The following is a 25,228-nucleotide window of genomic DNA, read 5'->3' as shown; positions in this document are numbered from 1 at the left end:
GTTGCATTTGGAAAAAAGCACATCAGTTCAATTTTACTCTCTAAACAGAATCTTGAAAATTCGTAATTTATGTGGGAGCTTTGTCCATCAAAAGTTATAATGACTTTGTCGTTGTTTAGGCCATTTCCTTGTAACCATGGCGCAAATAAATCTCAGATATACTTTAATAAGGCTGGGGCCCATATCCAACCTGAGTCGGTGAAGTCTACTGCCAACTCTTGCTGTAAAGAGCTCGCTAAAACAGAGTTTCTGGTTTTACCTTCAAATAGAATGAGGGATCGTTGATACTCCCCTTCTGCATTGAAACAATGGAAGAGTGGGGTCCCAATTTTTCTGTTGTTTGCCTGAAGGTAGACATCTTTGCTACCTATTTTAGCTTTCTGCAGAAATCAGGAATTTTTCAAAATTTCTTCCAAAATTTTCACCATTGGCGAAATTTTTCCGATTGTCAAAAAGGTGGGGGGAGGTGGGGCAGGGAAGGGTGATGTGCCTCCCCTTAGGACGCCCCTGGTGGCATAAACCAATTGCAAGATCAAGTCTGGATGTTTGTCAAATGGGCTTCGAGTTCAGGCTCGTCTAAACATGCAATGGAAGATACAACGTTGTAGCTTGTCAGACTTAGTAGCATTTATTGTACCACAGCTATGAACTAGGGATCACACTTGCTGTAACACCTCACCATGCTTTGGCATCGGATGTCTTTTTCCTATTTTACGTATCAGTGTTAAAAGACAATTTTCTTTATATTTAGTTCCCTGGTAGCCCTTAACTGAGAGTCGTAATAGTTTTCCTAATGTTTTGAGACATAACTTGGTAAATTTTAAGCATGTTCTCATCAATTCTAAAATTTTGTATTTTATACCTACAACCAATTGCATTGCAAACTCTGGCATTTACCTTCACTTTCTTTTGATTTGTTGTTGGTAAGATGAGTTCGCATTTCTAAAAAGTCCTCCTGGTCAAAAATGTCCTCCTGGTAACGGCTGCTCCTTTAATACATTACAACATTAATTTGTAGTACATATTCTAGTTAAACAAGTACATGGTAATTTATGAATGTTGTAAATCATATATTTTCATATTTTCAAAGAGTGAGTTGACGGTAAATAAAGTCTGCTTCATTTATTCTTGTTGAAATTTTTTTGTAAAATCATGTCTCTGATCTTTAATTTTCAGCTTAGTGTAAGAACACAAGCTTCGTTTCATCATCCTTTTTGAAGCTTTAATAGTGTTTTGCCTGTTGGTCAAATTAAAAAAAACTAGATTTTTGAATAGTTCAGCCATTGGTTTTAACCATTTAACCAGATGGCTTCCTGTTAATCTTCCGACTGACTACAAACTGCAATAACAATATGCTTAGTAAAGTCAACATCATACACTTTCATTTTCTTTAAATTGGCATATTCTTTTGTTGTCTTTTCCACTCTTACGTTGACAAGTATTATGATTCTGTAATGAAAGCCTTCTCTTGACGAAATATTGTATTTAATTAGATCTCTTTTACCAAGGTTTCCAATTTTAACTTGCGAGCAAGGGATATCGTACGCTTACAGGTACGTTAAAACACTAAAAAGGGTAGCTCTATTCGAAGCGCGGATGAAAATTCCTTTCTTTTTTAGTGGTTTTAAGTTGAGTTTTTCAAATAAATATACTAGTAAGTCTTTGTTTGCTGTTTCCTTTTGTCAGGAGCTCCCATTCCATATCTTCTTCTATTGGATGAGCTGACTTTAATGGTGAAGGTGATATGTCGGTACAAGCTGGAACAACCACTAATTCTGATTCCACTTCTTGGTTCACATTGGACTTAGAGCCTTAGAGCCCACATGAACTAACACTTTCTTGGGAGTGTAGTTTGACTTTTTATTGTTGTTTGCCTGAAGGTAGACAACTATGCTTCCTTTTTTAAGCAAGTACTCCATTTTTTTGGCAGTATCAAGATCCATCATGTTCTCGTCTAGGCTAAACCACCGGTTTTGCTTATCAAACACTTCTTGGGGTAGTAACCTGTCCAATTGCAATTTGGCATTTTGATGCCAATTTCTGAGATTGTTCTCAGTCACGGCGGTAGCACCAGTTTAGATGATTTTGACGGCTGTTTCAGAAATATTCTGGCTATGGCTTTTTTTTGAACCGCTGAGCCCATGTTTGGCTCAGCGGATACTACCAATTGGGATACTACCAATTATAAATCTGTCAAATACATCAGTACCAGCCATGCTAGCAAGCCGAGCGGCAGTCTTTAACGACATTTAAAGTAGGTTAAACGTCGTTACTTGGAACCCTCTTACCTGGCTTGTATAAATAAACTGGATTAGGGCTGCTGCAATTTATGCTCCCAGCGCTGGATGAGGTCCTGTGTTCAGAGCCCTCCTGGATGCAGGGCGATAAGAATCATATAGAGTCGACTTGGGGATCCCATATTTGATAGATCTAGCTTTAAGTGTCTGACCTTGACGTATATCCTCCACGGCTTGCTCCTTTTGCCATGGATTCATACTAAAAAAAAGAAAAGAAAAACTTTTTACTATAAAGACCAAATTGAAACGAAAAGACAGTGTCTTTAAGTTAACTAAATAAGTTATGTGCAGTAACGTAGTAGCACCACTACTACTACGGTGAGCACAACAACTCACCGTAGAACAAGCCGCCTGAGGCCAACACAGCTACGCATGCTCCTCCTCCATCTCAATTTATTCAGAGCTCTTTTTACACCCTCCCACGAAGTTCCCATTTCCTTTAAATCCACCCCAGAGGAAAACGACCTGCTTTCCGTTTAGCCCTAGACAGTTGGCAGAAAAGAACAATCTTCGGTAATCTGGCATCCTTCGTCCGCACTACGTGCCCTAGCCACCTCAACCCTTCTTTCATTATAGCCATAGAGAGCGGTATTGAACCAAAAATTTCGTACAGCCTAGTGTTTGAAATACGGGTCAGTCAGCCAGGTACCCAGAACAATCCTTAAGCAATTTCTCTGGAAAACATCTAGCAAATCTTCATCCGCTTTTCGAAGCGCCCATGCTTCAGAGCTATGTTTGACCCCTGTCATCACTGTAGCTTCTAATATTCTAATTTTGGTTTGCAGACTTATCCTACTATTCTTCCAAACTTTTTTTAACTGTGAAAAAACACCCTGAGCCTTGGCTATTCTACTTTTAACATCTTTACTGCTCCCACTATCTTTACTAATAATACTACCGAGTTAAGTAAAGCTACCCACCTGATCAATCTTTTCATTACCAGTGTCACCTTTTCATCTTCACTTATTCCTAGCCTTAGTGACTTAGTCTTCTTAGCAATATTTTTCAAACCTATTCTAGCACCCTGAAGTCGCAAAACCTCTAAAAGTTCATTCATTTTGCTCACACTTTCATCTAGGATGCTTAAATCATCAGAATAATCTAAGTCCAGGAGACCTTTTCCTCCCCATTTGATTCCGTGGTCTCCCATTGCCTTTCCTGTGCTCCTTAGGACAAAGTCCATCAAAATAATCCATATATAAGAGGATAAAGCACAACCCAGCTTAACTCCTGATTTAATACAAAACCAGCTGCTAACATCACTTCCTACCTTAACCGTAACAGTGTTACTCTCATGCAGAGCACTAATCAGTTAAATGTATTTGCCTGGTATACCATACATGTATAAAACAGAATCGAACGCTTGCTCATAATCTAGAAAACTGAGGACCAAAGGAATTTGAAAACTCAGATACTTCTCAATTATTAACCTAAGAGTGAAAATTTGGTCGACACATCCTCTGCCTTTTCTAAAACCGCACTGTTCTTCTCTTAAAACTTTGTCTACAGTATCTCTCAGTCTAAAAAGTATCATATTACTAAGTAATTTGCTACCTACAGAGACCACACTAATGCCTCGATAATTACCACACTCTCTTTTATCATCTTTCTTATAAAGTGGCTTAATTAAGGTTTTCCTAAGATTGTTAGGTACTTTCACTTTTTCAAAAATCATATTCATAATCTTCAGTAAATTATTTCTAACCTCAGAGCCACCATATTTAAGAAACGCATTTACCACCCTATCAGCACCTTTAGCCTTATTGTTTTTTTAATCCTTTTAGTACTGTCGCTAATTCTTCCTCACAAAACAAATCTTCTTTCACATCCAAGGTATCACAAGATTTTTCATTTTCCTCTGTCTTTTTCTGCAACTCAATCTTGGTTTAGCCAATTCTCAAAATGTTCTGCCCATCGCTCTTTAAGTTCTAGGTGTTTACCCCCCCCCGGTGATTACCCCCTGGAAAATACCCCCCTCCCGGAAAATACCGCCTAGAAAATATCCTCAGTGGAAAATACCCCCCGGAAAATACCCCCACGCGGAAAATACCCCCCCCCCCGTGGAAAATAAGTGTTTCCAAATTTGAAAATTTTGTTTGAGTTTTATTTTTTTATTTCCGTGGTGGGGGAGGAGATATTTTGGTACTTGCGTATTATGTGCCACTCACAAAAGTTTACGCTGTGTAAAATTCGAGAGCACACCAGTTTTTACGTTAGTTTCTTCGTTGCTTTAGAAATAAATTTGGGCTATAGATTTCCATATTAGGGGGGGGGGGGTAAAGTTTAGCGGTAAAGATATCAAACTGCCCCTGTATTTGGTAATTGTATTTGTGATCACGTTTGAGTACAATACGGTTCTCAATAGGATCCCACCTAAGGAAAAACCTATTCACAAAATTTTCATGTACAGCTTCTTTTATTGTTTTCTGTTTTGGAATATTTGTTATTGTTTTAACTTCTACAAGTCCGGAGTCACTTACCCCGTCAGGAGAAGCTACAAGCCACCACCTTTCTTTATCAGCAAAAAGGCCGAAATCATCCTAACTTTGAACAATTTCGTTCTTTTTCTTTCAAAACACGTAAAGACAATTGGCTCACATTGAATTCTGTACCTCATTTGCTAGTTACAATGTATTTGTTTTCAATTCAATATAATTTCAATTCAATTTCAATTCAATTTATTCACATAAAAATAAAACATAACACCAATAATACTAAGGATCGTTCAAGCGAACTTGTTGAGGACCATAACAAAAAAATGAAAATGAAGAAGAGAGAAAAAAGAAAAAAGAAAGAGAAAACACGGGTAAATTAATGCAAATTGATTAAAAATTTAGAAAATTATAATATCAAAGTTTAGTAACATTGTTATTCAGCGTGCGAAAACTTGTGGATAGCTCGATACTGGAGGGTATTATATTCCATTGAAGTATAGAATTAAAACTGGGGGATCGCTGGGCGGAGCTAGAGACACACTTGGGGACAATAAAGGAACGGTTAGATGAACAGAGACAGAGGCCTTCAGAATTATTACAATTAAAATAAGAAAATAATTGGAGAGGAAGATTTTTATGGTAAGCGGAGTATGCAAGGGAAAGATTTAATTTTTTAATGATTTGTTCAAAAGGGATAATACCGAAACCCGAGAACAAGTCCTGGCTGGGATATAGTTGGGGCAGCCGAAAAACAGCTTTGAAGGCATGGTTTTGGGCGGATTTTAATTTATTGGTAACTGAAGGATAAGTGTTACCCCAAACAGATCCGCAGTATGAAACATATGGGCAGATAAAAGAGTAATAAAGGGTGACAAGGATATCAGGAGGAAGAAAATTATTCACGCGATTAATCATGCTTACCTGTCGCAAGATTATGGCTCTGATGTAGGAAACAAGTGTTGCAAATGATAGGGAGGAGTCTATGTGGACACCAAGAAACTTGGCAACTCCGACCTGCGGGAGGAGATTGGTGGAATATTTTAGGCCAAGTGCTTGCTTCATTATTATTTTTTTTTTTTAAGGGGTTCAAAATAATACAACCTGACTTTTCTTGCTGTTAATGGTCATACAGTTAACGAGACACCACTCATGTACTCTACTCAGAAGGATTTGAGCAGAGGTGACGACGGATGGTAAATTAGGGCCGGTGATGAAAAAGTTGCTATCGTCAGCAAAAAGTACTGGGTGCACTGATAGACCCAGGTCCGCGACCAAATCATAATATAAAGGAGAAAAAGTATTGGACCAAGAACAGAGCCCTTTGGGACGCCCCTCCGGACAGGTAGGGGATGTGAGGTCATGCCGCCCAGACTCAGACTCTGTACTCTACCAGAGAGATAAGAGCCGAACCATGAGAAAAGAATTCCACGAATCCCTATGTTCTTGAGTCAAACAGTTCGTGGTAACGAACTGTAAGTAAGGAGCGACCCGGCTCAATGGTAACCGAAACTCTAGAAAACGGGTTTTTGATACCAATAGATATATCAAAAGAATCAGATTTCCATGCTGATTTCAAATATATAACTTTCATCAAGTTTAGTGCTACCCATCAACAGCTACGCGCCTGAGAAAATTTGGCTGATTTCCAAAAAAAGGGGGAAAGACCCCTTAAATATTATAGAACCTTAATGAAAATCACACCAACATATTCAGCGTATCAGAGAACCCAACTGTAGAGTTTTCAAGCTCCTATCTACAAAAATGTGGAATTTTGCATTTTTTGCCAGAAGAGAGATCACGGATGCGTGTTTATTTGTTTGTTTTGTTGTTTTTTTTCCTAGGGGTAACCGTATCGACCCAGTGGTCCTATAATATCGTGGAAGGGCTCATTCTAATGAAAATTAAAAGTTCTAGTGCCCTTTTTAAGGAACAAAAAAAATGGAGGGCAGCTAGGCCCCCTCCCACACTTATTTTTTTCCCAAAGTCACCCGATCAAAATTTTGAGATAACCATTTTGTTCAGCATGGTCGAAAATATGATAAATATGTCTTTTAGGATGACTTAATCCCCCGAAGTTCCCAGAGGGAGGGCTAAAAGTTATGAACTTTACCCAATGTTAACATATAGTATTGGTTATTGGGAAGTATACAGAAGTTTTCAGGAGGTTTTTTTTTCTGGTAGTTGGAGGGAAGGGTTTCATGGGGGAAGGGAAATTGCCATGAAGGGGGCGCCGGACTTGCCAGCATTATTTATTGGTTATTGGGAAGTATACAACCATTTTCAGGAAGGATTTTTTCTGGAGGGGGGGGGCTAGAGGAGGGGGTTACTCTGGAGAAGAGGTCCGTAAAGGAGGTGTCTGGGGGGTAAGGAACATGTCTATGACGGGGGGTCCGGATTTCCAATCATTATTTAAAAAACTATCAGAAATTAAATAAAACAAATAAAACAAGTTTTTTCAACTGAAATGTACGAAGGAATATTAAAACTTAAAATGAACAGAAAGTATAAATTATGTGAGGGGGTTCTACCCCACGGAAAAAACACGCTCTTTAATCTAAACAATTTTTTTTTTATTTAAAAATATATCTATCTTATAATTAAACGGCCTTTGTGATTCAAGGGTTAGTGAATCAAATTTTTTTTTAACTTTTAACGTAAAGAGCGTGGTATTGACTAAGGGGAGAACCCCCTCATATACGTAATAACATATACGTAATAAAAAAAAACAAGCGATACGGCTCAATAGTGATCGAAACTTTTAAAAACGGAATTTTGATGTCAATAAATGTATCAAAAGAATGTGTTTATAACGCTGATTCTAAATATATAAATTTTATTAAGTTTAGTATTACTCATTAAAGGCTACGAGCCTGAGAAAATTTACTCAAATTTTTAAAGAGGGGGGAAACATCCCCTACAAGTGAAAGGATTTTAATGAAAATAGCACCGTCAGATTCAGCGTATCAGAAAACCCTATTACATAGGTTTCAAGCTCATATCTGCAAAAATCTGCAACTTTGTATTTTTTGCCAGAAGAAAAATATACGAATATAGAAGTTAGTTACGTAAGTTAATTTGTAAAGACATCCATTTAGCAAAAGAAAAGTAAAATTTTTATCAGAATAAAAGCTGCATTAACTAAAAAACAATCAGAAATTAAATAAAAAAACAGGTTTTTTAAACTGAAGGTAGGGAGCGACATTAAAACTTAAAACGAACAGAAATTATTCCGTATATGAAAGGGGCTGTCCCCTCCTCAACGCCTCGCTCTTTACGCTAAAGTTTGACTCTGTTTCACAACTTTATTTTTTAAAACAATAAACAATTTAGCGTAAAGAGCGAGGCGTTGAGGAGGGGACAGCCCCTTTCATATACGGAATAATTTCTGTTCGTTTTAAGTTTTAATGTCGCTCCTTACGTTCAGTTTAAAAAACTTGTTTTTTTTATTTAATTTACTTAATAAAACACTATGGTCAACCATGTCAAAGGTCTTAGAAAAATCCAGAAATAAGCCCAGTACAGTACTTTTAAGGTCAAGTTGGGAACGTATAAACTGTTTGGCGTCGATTAGTGCATGAGCAGTTGAAAATTTGGAATGGAAGCCATATTGATGAGAAGAAATCAACAAATCTGAAGGATTAATCCCAAATAAAAAGGGAGAAAGACGTCGGAAGATAATTCTCTCGAGCACTTTGGATATAACTGGGAGAAGTGAGATTGGACGATAATTACTTATCTCAGACGGATCGCCTTTTTTATGAATCGGGATAACAATGAATGGGTTCACAAACACGGGAAGATGCGGTTCTAAGAAGCTTATTACTTATGCCAAAGAAGTCAGGTGTACTACTATTAGAGAGAGATTTGATAACTTGAAGTACTTCTCTACTATCAGTTGGAGAGAAAAACATGGATCTGGGATTCTTGCTAGGGTGTACTGACTCGGAGGGAGAACAGAGTTAGCATTTGGAATATTGGTGAAATAATTAATAAAAACATCCGGTACTGAAATTAGGTCAATTAATCTGCCACTGATGTCCTCAAGGTTGGTAGGTGTAGATCTTAATAGGTATAGTATGGTTTAAGGGGCTATTGGACTAGTTAAGGGTTTGTTGGGCAAATTATTTTGGTCATCGTAATAGTTAAAAACAACATTATTGCACAGTGATAAATTCGTGAGAAACGTAAAATCTTGCATAGTACACATTTAAATATCCATTATGGTCAGAATTTCAACATTTGTTGGACTTGAATATTGAAATTCTTCTTCAGCCGACGAATTATCATTGGTGGTAATTTTGGACTGGGATGGAAAGTTTGCCGTTTTTTTAGATTTCAAGGGCAGTGGCACCGATTTGATTTGCAGTTCAGTTAACCGGCTTAAGTAGCTTCGATGTGGAATCTATGTCCTTTTTGATGGAAGATAGTTGAGCTATAGCTGTTTGTAAGATGTCATCACCTAGAAGTTCAGTGATGGCTTTCTTCTTGAGAATATTTTTGGTTTTCTCAGGTTCATTACTAACCCCAATTAAGTGACTGGCTGTGAGATAAGTTGCAAATCTTTGCGATTTTTGGCAGCTTTTAGATGAATATTTTGGAGGGCAGGATGTTGAAGTAAACTTAGGTAAGGGATAGGGGGATTGACTAATACCTTGAGTATAAACATTGTTTGCCTCTTTAGGAAATGATACTGTATTTGCATCTTCTACAACAACTGTTGCTTGGGTTCTACTGGGCCGATGGGGTTTGGGTTGCCGAGGGATACTTGCAGATACAACTGAGTAGGGTAGGTTCATTTTATCCGATATTCTAAGGATTACGACTCGCTTTTGGTGAGCCGGGCAAGATTGTTTTTGGAGGGCTGTGTGTCCCTTACGGTTACAATTTCTGCAGAAAACGTGTGACTCAGGGCATTCACTAATTGCGAGGCCTGTTTTCCCACACTTAAGGCAAGACGGATGGGACTGTTTGCAGTGTTTTTTGCTGTGGCCGTGGGCCAGACACGTGGAGCATTGTAGGGCTTATAAATCTTATAAAATAGGGACATACTGTAAAATAATATTTCTCTGTTTAGCTGAACTTTGCAGGAAATGAGGATTGAACGGCTTGGGTGAAGGAATCGTTCTTTGTTTAAACTTAGCCTTATTGCAGTTGAAGGATTTATGAGAAAGCCTGAAGAATCTATTAGTTCAGTTTGTATTTCCTCCACTTTTACACTGGTATCAACACCATAAAGCACATACTTGTGTAACTTTTCCACATCTTTTTTTGTGGCTAAAATTTTCGAGCCATCAAGAATTATTTCTTTGGATTTTGACAGGACATGGTCTACCGCCTGAGAAGTCGTAAAGTAAATATCAATAGACTCGCCCTGCTTGAAAACAAGTTCAAAATTTACTTTGGCGATCAGAAAGACAGCTTTCCTAATTTGCATTATTCGATCTTTTGAAAAGGGTTGGCCATTGGTTTTGTTGATTGAGACAGTATAATAATTGGGGTCATCTGTAGTACTAGTTTCTGGTACACTTGAAGGGAGGGGTTGCATTATCACTGGCGAACGAGTTTCATCCTTTTTCCTCTTTTTGCCAGGCGTCTCACCTCTTTCATTAGAGTTAGTTGCGGCTAAGGCCTGAATTCCTGACAAGTGGCTAACTGTTTGGGACTGCGTAGTTGTGGCAGGTTCTAGAAAGAGTTTTAGAAGTAGGTTGGAAGGTCGACTGGCCAAGGGTTTCAGTGGGAATATCCTTCTCGGGTGGTAGCCTTAGGGGCTGATTTTTTCCCGACATATTCTAACGAGACACTACAGATTCACGAACTGTTAATCATTCTTAATTCAAGGTTACTTGACCAAAAGTAAATATTCAGTTATGGAGCTAAATTATTCAATATGATAAATAATAACTCACTTTGTATGAAGTGAACAATCCCTCACAATTAAATCCGCAAGTTAATTGCGCTATCTAACACAGTACAGTACAAAAGATAATCCGATTAGGTTCACAGGTTAGTTCTTTTTAGTTCAGATAAACTCATTCCTGTCACTATTTTTTGACCAATCTTGCGGAACATGTGGCAGGTCGCCCAACACAGATTGAATAGAATCATGTACTTAAATTGGTTTTCACTGCCTGTCATATTATAAAGGAATAAGATTCCTCGCACATTGTTCAAGTTTTTCACGCTAAGAAGAAACATTCTTACTCTTTTGCTTTGGGCTCCTGCCCAAAACACTCTTTTATTTATTTGAGTGCCACTTATTCCCGAGTTAATTGGCGAGGGCTGTTGCCATCACACGCACACTACGGGAATTTTGCTTGGATCGGCACACCTGTTTGTGATCTAAGAATTTGACGACAATTCTCATGAATGTTTCAGCGTATGTTTGTCGTTGCCTAGATCAACAGACTAGGGGCTTTCACAATGACTTTTTGGAGCTTGTCATTGACTGCTTCTCAAAGCATTGTGGGGACTCTAGAGAATTTCGCTTAAATAGTGCCTCATTTGCTGCACCCAGAAGAAAATTTTTTGTCTTGCTCAAACACATGACAAGGGACATTTTTTAGAAGATTTTTTTTTAATTGTCTAAGGTACCCCATCTTCCCGGTTCTTTTTTATTGTACCGTGAAGTTTTTTGGTAAGACTGGATATGCAGCTCTTTGTCAAGATTTTTGGGAATTGGTTTTTATTTTTGGCGAGATTATATAAATCTCCGGTAAAATTTTTGGAAACGTGATTAGAACATTCATGCTTCATAATTTCTTTTCAATAGGTCACACGCTCTATAAGGCGTTGATGTTCGCTAGAATCTTCACTCCTACGAATTCTAGATACCCATGAATTGAAACGGTAAGCACAAAACCCTCCACCATCATGTCCTGCTCCATTCCTGAAGAGGAATGGGAAGAGGAATGAAGAGGAACCCGTTCCAGTTGAGGTAGCAAAAGTGATCTTCAGGGGGCAATTTTTTCGTTCTCGCACAAGAGCAAATGTAGCAATATTTATTTCTAGAGCTAACAAATAAAGGTTTTTTAGTTGAATAATAAAAAATAACGACATGACCAGCTTTGTCATTGTACTCGTGTCATTTTGCCCTTTTATCACACCCGGCATCCAAAATTACCCTAGTATACGGCATACCGTCTTCTGAAATTCTGCCATCAAATAAAGCCAGGTCTTGAGCTTCCTAGCCGTTGGCTTGAATGATTCTATTTAAATCTTCTTTCCATATCTGAAAAGAAAAATAGTATGATACGAAACGAATTTATTATGTCAAATAACATGAGCTAAATGCGACGCAAAATATAATTTAATTATTCACACTTCCTTGTCGCAATATAATAATGTAATGTATATAATAATATATACTACACAGGCAAGATAAACAAAATATAATATTATAAAACAGTTCGTGTTAACGAACTGTAAGTAAGGAACGACGCGGCTCAACAGCAACAGAATCTCTAAAAACGGAATTTTGACATTATAATATATATCAAAAGAATTGGCTTATTAATTCAATCCCAAATATATAAAATTCATAAACGTTAGTTAGCAGAAAAATCGAGGTGTTAACGAGGGAGCGAACATCCTCATTATACGTAATAATTTCTGTTCCTTTCCAGTTTTAATGTTACTCCTTTCTTTCTGTTTAAAAAACTTTTTTTTTTATTTATTTTCTGATCGTTTTTTCAATAATGCTGATAAACTCGGTGCGCCCTTCATGGAAAATTCCTTTTCCCCATTAAAACTTCCTCCATGGAAATATCCTCCCACGTGACCCCTCCGCCCGACCCCTCTTACCAGAAAAGATTCCCTCCGAAAACGTTTGTATACTTTCCAATAACCAATACTGTATGTAAACTATAGGCAAAGTTCATAACTTGCAGCCCTTCCCCCGGAGACCGTGAGGGATTAAGTCATCCCTAAAGACGTAGTTATTAGATTTATTTTTCTATGTTGTACAAAATGGCTGTGTCAGAATTGGCTGTCTCAAAAAATATAAATACAAGAAGGCTAAACTGTTAGGACCGATAAATTATTAGCAATTTATCAATGAGAAGAACGTTAAACCATGGAAAATATGTAAATATGTGCTACATGAACCTACCGTGTACACCAAAAAAATTAACAAAACTAGAGACACGGTGTTTACCCCTCCCCTCCAGAAAATGCCCTTGGTGTAAACTAAACGGTCCTTATAGTAGATAGTTCTAGTTACAATACATGTCATTTAAAACTTTTGGATTTAGAGTCGATGTAGCAGCTTAAAAAATAAATAAATATTAACAAACTTAACCCTTATGGCTCTTTACGATTGGCAACGCTATAGGATTGCCTCTTAAATAAGCAGGTGACTAGAAATTTCAGTTCCCCTTCTAATGAACCTTCGGTATTAATAAGGAAAATACAAGGATATTTCCATGGGTGTAATTTTTGGGGGACACCTAGACCCGGTAGACTAGTCATGCTAGAAACATGACTTGTTGTAGTTTTTCGGAGACAAAAACTACATTTGTTTGAATTATTTAAACAAAAATACCAAATAAATAGATTTTTTAATGAAAACGTCTCTAAAAGGTTTTTTTTTGCAGCCAAAAAGCTCTATTTTTCGTGTCGAATTGATGAGTGTAAGGGGAATTTGCGAATGGTTTGGACTGTAGTTAATGAAGTTCTTTCCCGCAAGAAACTCAAACAGTCCCCCCTTGTCAGAACAACCCCTCCATAGATGTACAATGTTAATGAGGATCAAAGTCAGGATATAATAATAAGTAATAAATTTCATCCTGATAATTGGTTCCTGTCACACAGAAGTGAAGAAACAAAATTGTATTTTTCAAAAGTTCAGTTACCTTAGTGATAACCTAATTAAGTGTTCATCTGACCTTGATAACATAAAACCGAATTCTAATTAATGCAAACTAAAGATCAAAATGATTAAGATAAGCAGTCATGAATTAACTACAGATAAGGGTATATGCAAATTTGCATATATGCAAATTTAGTGTATTGTAGACTCTCTTAATTTGTATTTAGTACTAATACGACTGCAGGAAATTCTCTCATACCTGACCATCAGTATGTTTTTCGTCCCAGTTTTTCTACCTTGCATACACTTTCAGATGCAACAGAGTTTGTGCGTGTTAATCTTGACAAGGGATTGTGTGTTTTGGGTCTATTTCTTGACTTTACAAAGGTATTTGATATGATCGTTCACTCTGTTCTTTTGTCTAAATTATCTTTATTTGGAGCGCATGGAGTCCCACTGGAATGGTTTAGGTCTTGCCTCTGAGGGATATCTCAGTATGTTTCGGTTAATGGTACTTCTTCCTCTTCCTTGTCTATTTTGAAAGGTGTCCTACAGGGCTCTGTGCTTTGACCACTTTTGTTTTTAATCTATATCAATGATCTTGTTGATGGTCTTCATCCCCTTGTGCACCCTATTCTTTTTGCTGACGGCAGTAACCTTTTCATTGCTGCAGTAGACCTGCCATCTGCCACTTCCCTAGCTCAAGGTCTTCTTGATCAAAAAAAAAAAAAATAGGTACTGGTCAAATGGTAAGACTCTCAACAGCCAAAAAAGTGCCACTGTACACTTCAGGATCCCCTATTGTATGAGAGACGTAAGGGAGCCAACTATCCTGACTTATGGGAATGATATTATACCGCAAGCTACTATAGTGAAATTTCTTGGCGTGTGTCTTGACTGTTTTCTTTCTTTTAAACCCCGTATAACTCATGCCCGTTCCCTTGTCCTCCGCCAATCTTCAATGTTATACAGGGTTAACTCATTTTTTCCCCCAGATGTTATGCTCTCTTTTTATTATGCTTTTATTTTTTCTTGCCTTTCCTATTGCTGTTCTGTCTTGGGTAGTACTAATAAATCTCTTCTCTGCTCACTTCAAAGAGCCCAAAATAGGGCAGTGAAGGTTACTTTTGATGCTATTAGCTATTCCAGCATAATGATGCTGGAATAGCTCCGCTGGATCGTATTGTGGGTAAATGTTACCTTTATTTAGCGCATTTTGCTTTTCTAGGTACACTTACACCGTCTCAGCAGCAGTTTTTCTTTCTGTCAGGCTCAGGTAGGTACTCTTCTTGTTTACGTGGCTCTTATCGCAGATTTGTTTTACCTAAACGATCATAAACAGCAGGTCAGAGGTCTCCTGTTTATCAATCAATTTTACTATGTAATTCCATTCCTTCTGATATCCCTCTATCTCTTTCGTCAAAGGCAGTTTCTTACCCGGTCTTTCCAGTATAGTAATTTTTCCCCTTTTTTCTTTTTTTGAATTCCATCCAATTTTATATGTCTCTCTTTTCATTTAGTATATTTTTCTGATTTTAAAATATTTTTTCGATTTCATACTAATTTTTAATCTCTTCTTCATTTAAATATTTTTTTTCCAGTTATATGTAAGTTTCCTTCTAAATTCCCTATTTCATAAATGTCCTTATCTTGATCCAGTGTTTTTTTTTGTTTTTTTTTGTATATGTATGTGTTTTTTTATGTGCTTTATAATAGTGTTTTATTTGGTTTTGTTGGCCCTTCTCAAGCTGAGCTTCTTGGGCGTGTAAAAACCTTAGGTTTGAAATTGTTTTTTTCAGTATTGATAAATTGATTGATTGAGGGCAGAATGTCCAAGGAGGGGTGAGAGATAACAAAAGGCTACAGAGCCACAACTCAAGAACCTGAAATTCATTGTCCATAAGTGATAGAATATATATTATCAATAGCCAAAAATCTTCATATATCTTTATTACTAGTGGTCATTTATTATGAGCAGATTGGTTTCTGCTCATGAAATGAAATGCATTTACAATATAATTTTTATTTAGTAGGTCTTTAAATGCTTCACCTTCACTTAGCTTTCCTGGCCCTTCAACGAATTTTAAACCATGAGCAGATGCCTCCTGTTGCACGGCAATAATTTCATCTAGTTCACGTTGGCCATCGCTGTCTAGCTGCCCATGTAGTCCCTCTGCTGAAACGTCAGTTTCCAAGGTTTTGGGATTATTTTCAATGTTTTTATGTCTGTAAGAAAAATAAAGATTACTTGAAAGAACTATAATCTATTCATTTTCATTAAATCAGACTAATGACGCACATGATCAACAGAGTAAGTACCTTATAATGTACTGTCTTATGAATTAGACTGCTCTATGCAATACTTTTCTAACTGCAGGAGCAAGTAGCCTTATTATATGAAACCCTAATTTGGACATAAGACCGTAACGTGAAATGACTTTTTTATACAAAATACTATAGTCTAGAAATAGAATGGGGATTTAAATGTGCAATCCTTGTGCAGTTTAGTATCTAACTGGGTACTTACCTATTATAGCAAATACACTCAAGTACTCGATCTGAATGTAAGATCTGAGAAAACTGGTTTAATAGCCACAAAGACAAGTGACGAATGACAGAATGCATTACACTTATATAAATTGGGCTTTATATTTGTACATTGAGGGGGAGGGAGGGTTGGGGTAAAGTATTTGAACATCGTGAAGTTAGAAAACAATTCTTACTTCATAATATGAAGAATAATTTTAGTCTAAAAGCAAACACATTTTGATTGTAGACCCACTATACTTCACCCCAACCCCCTCCCCTAATTTTAAATTGAAATTCTAATTTTAAGTTTCAAACATATAGCCCAAATTAAGAACAAGAACTTGAGTGTGTTTGCTATAATGCGTAAGTACCCCCAAATGTTCACCTAGGACATTTAAACAAGTAGGCTTATGGTCCCGTACCCCTGCCCTCCTTTCTTCATGAATCCCCCAATCTAAAACATAAAATCGATACTTACGTGTTATCCCGACCACACTCAAGATGTGAAGTTAGTTTAATAGTAATAAAAAATATCAAAATATAATGACAAAATAACTCTTTAGTAACAAAATTATGTAGCATAGTAGTTAATCCGACTCAGGCTAATTCTGTCAGAAAAATATCGAGAAACCGGTTTTAAACAGATCCAACTTTTGGAGTGTGTTCGGGATGACACGTAAGTAGACTACCATAAAATCATCTAAAGAGGTGGATTTTGCATGATTCGAATGCATGAAACGAATAGAAATTAAATCTAAACAAGATTTTTCTCAAATGAAAGTACAGAGAATTTTCCAGGCATCATTTTCCGGAGAAAGTTTTCCGGGGTGGAATATTTAACTAGGATGGCATAAGCCAGGGAAGTTTTATGCGGGAGGAACTTCCCAAGGAAGAATTTTGTCCAAGGGTTTTTTTTTGTCTTCTAATGAGGATCCCCAAGGAGGGGGGGGCTAGGGGGAAAAATTTCTCTGCATTATTTGAAAATGACAATGTTTTTAAAAACTGAAAATAAGGAGCAACATTAAAATTTCAGATGTACATAAATTAGTCCTTACCTACACTGGCATCCATAAGCCGAATTTTAGGGGGAGGCACTATGAGAAATACTTTATATTCTTGAATATCCGTTTACACTTTATCATTTTTCTGAGAGAGAACCTTATTGTACAAACACATGATTTTGCCATTGAAAGTGTAAATGACACGCCGGGGGGCTGACGACCCCCTGATCCTTCCTTACCGGCACCCCCTTGCTCCCCCCTTATGGGTGTCTATGCTTACATAAGAGTGGCTGTCTGGTACTCTTGAAAAGTCGGGTAGTCGGGAGTCGGGTAGTTTCGTATTAACCAATACGGTACCTGTCTAAAATGTGAAACAAACTCGAGAACTTGTATTGTAAATACCCGGTTTTTCACGCTGTCTATACCAGACAATAACTTTTGGCTCATTGAGAAACCACATTCTAGCTTTTTCTTAAATTAAATATTTAGTTAGTATTTTTGTTAGGTTAGGTTATTTTCGTTTACGAGTCCTGGGTGAACCCCCTCCATAATTCTTTGTGACACTTTTCATAATTTTGTTACTAAAGCATTGTATTTTCATCATTTTGTTTTATTTCTTTAGCATTCAATACACTTCACTTCTCGAGTGTGTTTTATATATGACAAGTAGCGCCAATACACAAACGAGAAATGAAGTGAGGTTAATTCTGCTGAAATATACCAAAATATAATGAAGATATAATACTTTACCACTAAAATTTTGGAAACTACAACAAAGAATTATGTAAAGCGGGCCGCCCAGTACGCATTATATTAAATACCTAACCCAACCAAAATACCAATTCTATATATTAAATATTCTATTAAAATATAACTGCATCGTAGTTTTTCTGCTGAGCATAGCCTACGCTACTTATCTCCTAATACAAACAGATAAGAACAGGTTTCTCGCACATACAAGAGAGAAAAATTGTAGAACATGTACTGGCTAATACGGAAGTACCAAAAGTTGTTTTTTTCTTTTTGATTCCTAAATGGATTGACCTAGAACAAGGTAGACTGAATAATAAAGTTTAAGTATGCATTATCTTAGAATATAAAAAAAAATATCTTACCTTTGGGACTGTCCCAACTTTCGTGTTTTAGTAATCGCTGCCAGTCTCTTATTCCCCATTATCCGTTTTTACTTAATTTCAATTCATTTGCACAAAAACCCTAATGAGACAGTCAGCTCATTGTTATTTAACTGTCTAGCTTAAAGCAGGCAAATAGTCCACCCTTTGCCACTCAGTCTCCCGACGATAAACGGAAAACCAGCTCTTAAACGCTCTCTAAAATGCGGATTTTTTTTCTGTTTCTTCATGAAGTTTATACTGCTTCTATAAGACCAATTTGAGAAATACTGTAATTTTGCTCTAATAGTCTAGATCAGGAAGGGGGGAAAATCTTTGTGTAGATTTTGTTTTATTTTTATTCAGAATAATGACATGCAAGACTCCTAATTAGACAACGTTTTTCAAACACATTTTTGGCATTTTTGGAAAAAAAAAATCAAGGTATTCAAGAGTTTACTTTTTGCTATTGAATGGTATCTCTATCTTTATTTTGCGCTGAAGTACCAGGAAATACAGGCGGAAAGAAATTTTTACTCGGCAAATTGATGCAGAGCAGTTATACCTTAAGGTTAAAGAATTCATGCATTTAAAAACATATAGCCTTTATGAATTTAGTTTTTACAATATCTTTCTGTTGGCAATCTTACTGGTCAATTAAAGATATTTTAATATTCATAATTTAATTATGATACAGAATAGCCCATCAATAGTAACTTTGACAGTCATTTTTTTTTATCAAGACACATTCATGTGGCTTTAAAATTTGAATAAACAAAAAGTGATTTATTGGAGAACCTAATATAGTCAAAGTGACATCTTAATAATAAACTGTATAACCCCAATCCCCGTCATAACTCCTCAAGATAGGTCAGTACAAGCTCTCTTCTGGAAATAGGTGGCAATTACGAAGAAATTGGAAATTCTCCATATAATGATCATCATCCCAAGATGGATTACACACCCGACTACCTTTACAAACTATCGGAGTTAAATTTTTTTTTCATAAGAATTTGAATTGTTTTAATTTCTTTACATGCTCTCACTGTTGTTTGTTGTTTTGTTTAATGTAATGTAATATTTGCTAAAGAGATGGATAACTTATTAAATTTAAGTAGAAATAGAACCTTCTTTTGTTTTTACCTTTGTTTAATTTAGTTAAAAATTAATTTTGGTAATTTAGGTAAAACATAATTTTTTTGCCTGTTTTAAAGGAGGGGGCTAGCTGCCTCTAAGACAAAGCACTTTTGTACGTCTTGTCATAATAGTTTGACTTTCAAGGAGAAGATATTCTCCCTAAAACAAAGGAGAATCGATGTTATTTTAGTGTCTGTATTTTTTTTAAATTTGCTTTGAAGGAAAACCTTCGACACACATTTATTCATGTGATTATTTGCCTAAAATCACATCCCAGGCCTTATGTCTTACATATAAAGTTCATTTGTTGATAAATAAGTCTATCTATCATCCATCCATAGGTCATTCCTAGGGCAGAACTAAGGTAGATAGTCATAGAATTAAGGGATGAAAGATTGGGTTGATTTTCGGTTGACGCGTGCCGGACAATGTCTACTGGGCTCCTTGTCGTTTATTCCGAAACGGAGAGAACATTGCACCGGAAGGGTTTTTTAATTTAATATTTGCTACGAATCTTTTATTTTATTTTCTTGATGACTACTCTCGATTCTACTTTTAAAAAAACGTTATGACAATGCCATAGCCATGAGATTTAGAGTAGCCGCTTAAAAAGTTACTTTTTGTCATTTATGCATTAGGTTGTCGAAATCAAATTCCTAATCGGAGCAAAATGGAGACAGGGGACTAATTTGAGATATACTAAGATGGATAGACGCAAATAAGAATGTAATGGATTTAATTAGTACTCACAAGGGTAAAGACAGGAATGCAATCAAGTATGAACAAGATAGCCGTACTTCGATATTCAAGGACGAATGGCCTAGGCTAATACACAACAAGTCTACAGAACATGGGTATAAAAATAATCGCTTGGGTCTATTTAACTGTGTGCTAATCGACAAATCACATAGTGCATAATTTAGTCTCATCACTAACACAAGGCAAAGATGTTTCATCAATCGTAACTTTTTCCAGACTCCTCTACAGTGTTGCCACTCGACTGGCAACGCTCCGCGGCGCCGGCCTCGTCAAAAAGCGGCATTACCGCGGCATCCTTGAACCAAAATGCGGTAAAAACTGCGGCATGCCCGAAACTCTCGGAAAAGCTGTGTTTTGTATTTTTAAGAGAGAATGGGTGAAAAATCTCGCTTTAATATGAATGTTGATTCAGTGTCAAGTAAAGTGTGGTGAAGATCTGTCATAAATTCGAGAAAACACGTGCTGTCTATCCTTCTTTTCAGTGGTCAAAGGTAAGCATGGTCAGCTCAGTCCGTGAACACACATTTGTCGTTCATCGTTTTCGTCAAGCCCGCAACAGAAGTAAAAGTGCAGAGGTAACACATCAGGGAAAGTCCACGGTGGGAAAACCGTATAAATGTGAAGTGAATAGTGAAGAAATTAAAAGCGATTTTCCCTTGGGCCCTCAAGCCTATCCAATAGAACAATTGATGGGTAACTATATTCTCGTATCTCAACCTTTTTCGATTAATTTTTAATGAAAATCAATATCAAAAGCTTCAAGAAGGAACATTCAGATAAATAATACAAGACAAACAGACAAGATTAATTTCAGATAAATAATACAAGATAAACAGACAAGATTAATCGGAATCGGACTGTTCAGGTGTGTCACAAACAAAATCTTTGGCCAGACCATACACAATGCTTTGGTTCAAAACGTTGCAGTCACTAGAAGAGGCACTAGCCTTCACTTTGAGTACACGCTTGACTAGTCCGGGTTCTAGCTCTAGCACTGACTTGCCCGAATCAAGCCCTCCTTTAGAATTGCGCTTAAGGCCACGCTTGGTTTTCAGTGTTGCCGAAAATGTCAATGCACTCAGTCGGTTTCGCTTATCAGTTTTCACTTCCTTGAGCAAACTGAAGAGACGCTCGGCAATAACGTTTGAGAAAGTGAGTGAGAAAAAGTACTGAGCCATTTTCCCGACATTTGCGAACATCCAACTACCATTTGGTGACTTCGTTTGCAAGATCTGGCACCAGTAAACGACAATGTCCATGTCATCTACGTCAGGGAGATCGACAGTACTAGGTAGAAATACACTCGGTATAGACCGCCATTCCTGCTCTAGCTTTGCTTTAATCCAAAGCGCAGAATCGTAGTAGTCGATAAACTGACGAAAACTGGGAACTTTCAGTTCATAACTAGAGCTTGGAGTAAGCAAGTGTACCAGGTCGTAGATCTTTTCAGAGAATCGAAAACGGTCAAGAATTTGTTGAACAGCTTCGATGTAGAAATCTCTCGCGGAGCGACGAATTCGGATACTTTCCGCTACAAAACGGCCACTGGTAACTTCTCTCTTTTCGAGCCCCACAAGGAAATCGTACCCTTTAGACATTTTCGTCGTGAAGATAGTTCACTTCGTCATGCGGATTGATGTCAAAAGGGTTGACTGTTCTAACATATGAAGGCTTCATGAAGTTCATGGCTAATGTCCGAAGAAGTTTTTCCACCTTGGTTTTCATGAGGTGAACTAGGGGTTTTTCAGACTGGAAGATGGTGTTGAACTCATTCAGCTCTCCCAACACGTACTCGACAAAAAACATCATAACCCTCGAGTATGGGTTGTTTAGTGTCATTCTTACATGATCATTAGCATGCGAGGGATCTTCAAGTACCAACGAGTCCCAGTGCAACGTAAGAGTATCCCACTGTTCGAGAATACGGCGTGCACAGTTTTGAAACGACAACCAGCGTGTTGGAGCCAAAGCAAGGAATCTGTGCTGTTCCACTTGAGTAAAGACTTGAAACTCCTTCCTATATGCATCTTGGCGTTTTGCACTGTGTCTGAAGTGATTGCACACAGTCCGACATAGATCTTCGAGGCTCTTGGACAGTTTTTTCCAAGCATGACTTGCAACTAGGGCACACAGATGACAGCTACATTTGACAATTGTAACCCTGGGATATTTCCATTCAACAAGTGTTTTGACTGAGTGGTGTATCCCCATCATAGCATTCGTTGTGTCAGAGCAGAATCCGACCCAGTTTTGTAGAGGAACACCCGCCTTCTTGACATCATCCATCACTTTCACTAGCTGGTTGAATAGACCAGACGCTGATCCGTCGCTGCATTCGACAAGAGCAAGCAAATCGTCACAAAAGCTGACACAAACAGCAAGTTGTTTGGCTACAGTGGAATCTGTGGTCTCGTTAATTACTACGGAGAAAAGATTCGTTTTCAAGAAGCTTTTCATGAGAATGAGGGGCCAACGCTTGTCGAGCAATATTAGTTGCTTCAGTTCTACTAAGAGTGGCCTGGCTTAGAAGATCTGGGCCTGGGCCTTTTTGCGTCGTGTTTCCCTTTTTTACAAACGAAATCCTTTTTGCAGTAAAGACAGTGAGCTAAATATCCACTGTTTTGACCGGTCTGCACCTTTCCTTTTCGTAACCATTCATTAAAGCCAGATTCTCTTTCCCACTCAGTCTTGTATCTTTGGTCTGCCCTTTTCTTTGTGATCCTCGGTTTTTTGTTGGAGGGTTCACTATCGTCTGAGTCTTTATCACTGTTCCCATATTTCTGATCGATATCTATCACTTCTGCCATTATGTTGGAGCACGTTTGGTTCATAAACAAGAGAAATATTTAGCTATTATGTCCTTTCTTACATGGATTGACTTGCTGGTGAAAGAAACGAACCTGCATTAGTTTAATTTCTTCCAGCGCCAGCCTGCTGAGAACCCTTTGTTCTTTCCGGATAAATCCTTCACCGGGAATCCGACTGAACTCAGAAATTTGGCAGAAGTAAGGCAGGAAGCTTTGATCAGTTTCGTCAAAGCAGATATGACGTCGAATCACAGTAGATATGACGTAAACACACATATGTTGCGTTTTTGATGATACCCCTGTTACCATGGTAACTGCGGATCTGCAGTTAGTCGTTTTGCAGTTATCTTGATATCTGATATACGGTCCGCTGCAAAAACGACTATTATATTGCCGAAATCGCACTTTTCAAAAATCATTTCAAAAGAAAAACTGATATCAAATTACATAACTAAGTGCTGAACTTCTTTCTCACCAATTTGACAAAATTTGATGAGAATGAGATGACATTTCAGATACGACGAGCAGATACCACGGTCGGACCGTGATATCTGAATATCAGTTGCCGCGGTAGCTGGCCAGATACCACTACAACTGCAAAAACACCTTTTGACCGTGGTATCGGATACCACGATAGCTGCAGAAACGACTTTAGACCGTATATCGAATACCAAGGTATCTGCAAAAACGCAACTATTGTTGTATAATAATAAAATTTATGACCCACTCTGTAGGTTGAAGATAGTGGAGTAACCAAAGGAAAGAAATAGAGAGAGTACAAATTAACACACAACAACAAAAACCACTCAATGAAAAATCCTGTTTCTAAATCTGAAAAGTAAAATTTTTTTACCGAAAAGGGCTGAGAGACCCAATGAAAATACGTTACTTAGTTGCTATGACTTGGGCCCATGTTGACTTGGACACATACATTCAAGCAGCAAATGAAACGGATGCGGTAATTACGATTCTATTCGGAGAAAATATTCTTCCTTAAGGTTGATCATGAGGTTTGACAGTCTGAGGAGGACCCTTGCCAAGAAGGGCCGAAATATCCATTGTGTGCATTACTTGAATATATTCTCGACTAATAAAATTCCATACAGTGATATTCCCTGTCAGATTTGGGGTACCCCTACAGCTAGTAACTGTGTTGCATGCTTGACGAAAACGATTTACGACAAATAGGCGTTCACGAACTGAGCAGTGTTAACCAAGCTCATTTGATTGGGCCACTGAAAAGCCGAGATTGTATTGAGGTTCAAAGTTTCCGCGTCATAGTAGAACTTAGCGCTGTGAGCATGGCCTTAAATATTCTGAACATCATGCTAGAGAAAACAGTAAAAATGCCAAAAACTCCTCTTAACACAATCCGATATTGCATTGTATTCACTTAAAATACACATACAAAAATTTGCTTTTCAGTTCAACTTTAAGGAGTCTGGTGAAGAACGGATACCTACAAGAGCCAATTGTTTTATCACAGATTAAATTTTGGGATTCCCTAGAAACCTTTGGTCTTGTTCATTTTGGATGCCTGTTCAACTATCATCCGTTTTGGACTTCTTTTGTTTTGCTTGTTGGGATCCCAAAACGTAAGTGGAGGGATACCTATGATATTGCAAAAGCAGTCCGTCTGTCTGTCTTTAGCCTAAGCACGATAACTTTCGAAGGGAATGAGATATTTTGATGAAACTAGGTGGGAAGACCCTTTGGGTCAAGGGAAAGGTCGAGTTCGTAGATGGGCTCTGTAGCCCTACACTTAGGGGTGGGGATTCAAATTAAGGGACAGACAAAATATTTTTAAACAGCTAATGAGATAGTCGATTATGGGGTAAGAAAACATGCTGAAAACGGCAATGAAAACTATCTTCCCGCCAGACAAGTTGTTCTCCCGGAATCCGACCAAAATCGGAAAGTTTGTTAAAACTGAAAGTTTTATTTGAAGTTGATAAGATATTCGATTTTGGGGTAAGAGGGCATGCTGAAACCGTATATGACAATCGTTTTTTAGCTGGATATATATTTCGTCCGGAATCCGGCTGAAACCGGATAATTTGTTATACGTATATTTTTTATTTAAAGTTGACTAAATGTTGGAAATAGGGGTAAGGAGATACGCTAAATTCGTTTCTGAGCTTCTATTTCTCGCCAGTCAAGTAGCTCCGGAATTTCGGTTAAACCGGAAAATTGGCGGAAGGCAGGATCGTTTCGATCGGTATCGTCAAAATAGATATGACTTATAGAGGTACACACACATGCTGAATCCAAATCTGAACTTGGTTTTCTCGGAGGATTAGCCATTTGGCCTTAATCTGTTTTTAGATCTTTAAGAGTAAAAATGT

At 37.5% G+C, this 25,228-nt stretch overlaps 1 protein-coding gene across 1 annotated transcript in view; it reads right to left on the bottom strand.

Annotated features, from left to right (window-relative positions):
* Positions 1-2,395: 2,395 nt before the first annotated feature.
* LOC148941741 (uncharacterized) overlaps positions 2,396-25,228 on the bottom strand; it is a 72,852-nt gene continuing 50,019 nt past the window's right edge. Inside the window, exons 2-4 of the mRNA XM_089104269.1 lie at positions 15,589-15,764; positions 11,870-11,960; positions 2,396-2,496 (exon numbers count right to left, since the gene is read on the bottom strand). Of these exons, the coding sequence (XP_088960395.1) occupies positions 11,938-11,960; positions 15,589-15,764 (199 nt within the window). The 3' untranslated portion in view covers positions 2,396-2,496; positions 11,870-11,937. The remainder of the gene's footprint in view (positions 2,497-11,869; positions 11,961-15,588; positions 15,765-25,228) is intronic.

This window comes from Artemia sp. Qi Xiang Cuo, chromosome 18 (genome assembly GCF_049724085.1).
Source record: "Artemia sp. Qi Xiang Cuo chromosome 18, ASM4972408v1, whole genome shotgun sequence".
NCBI lineage: Eukaryota > Metazoa > Arthropoda > Branchiopoda > Anostraca > Artemiidae > Artemia > Artemia sp. Qi Xiang Cuo.
The sequence above is the reverse complement of the archived record's forward strand: the minus strand, read 5'-3'. Positions and strand labels throughout refer to the sequence as shown.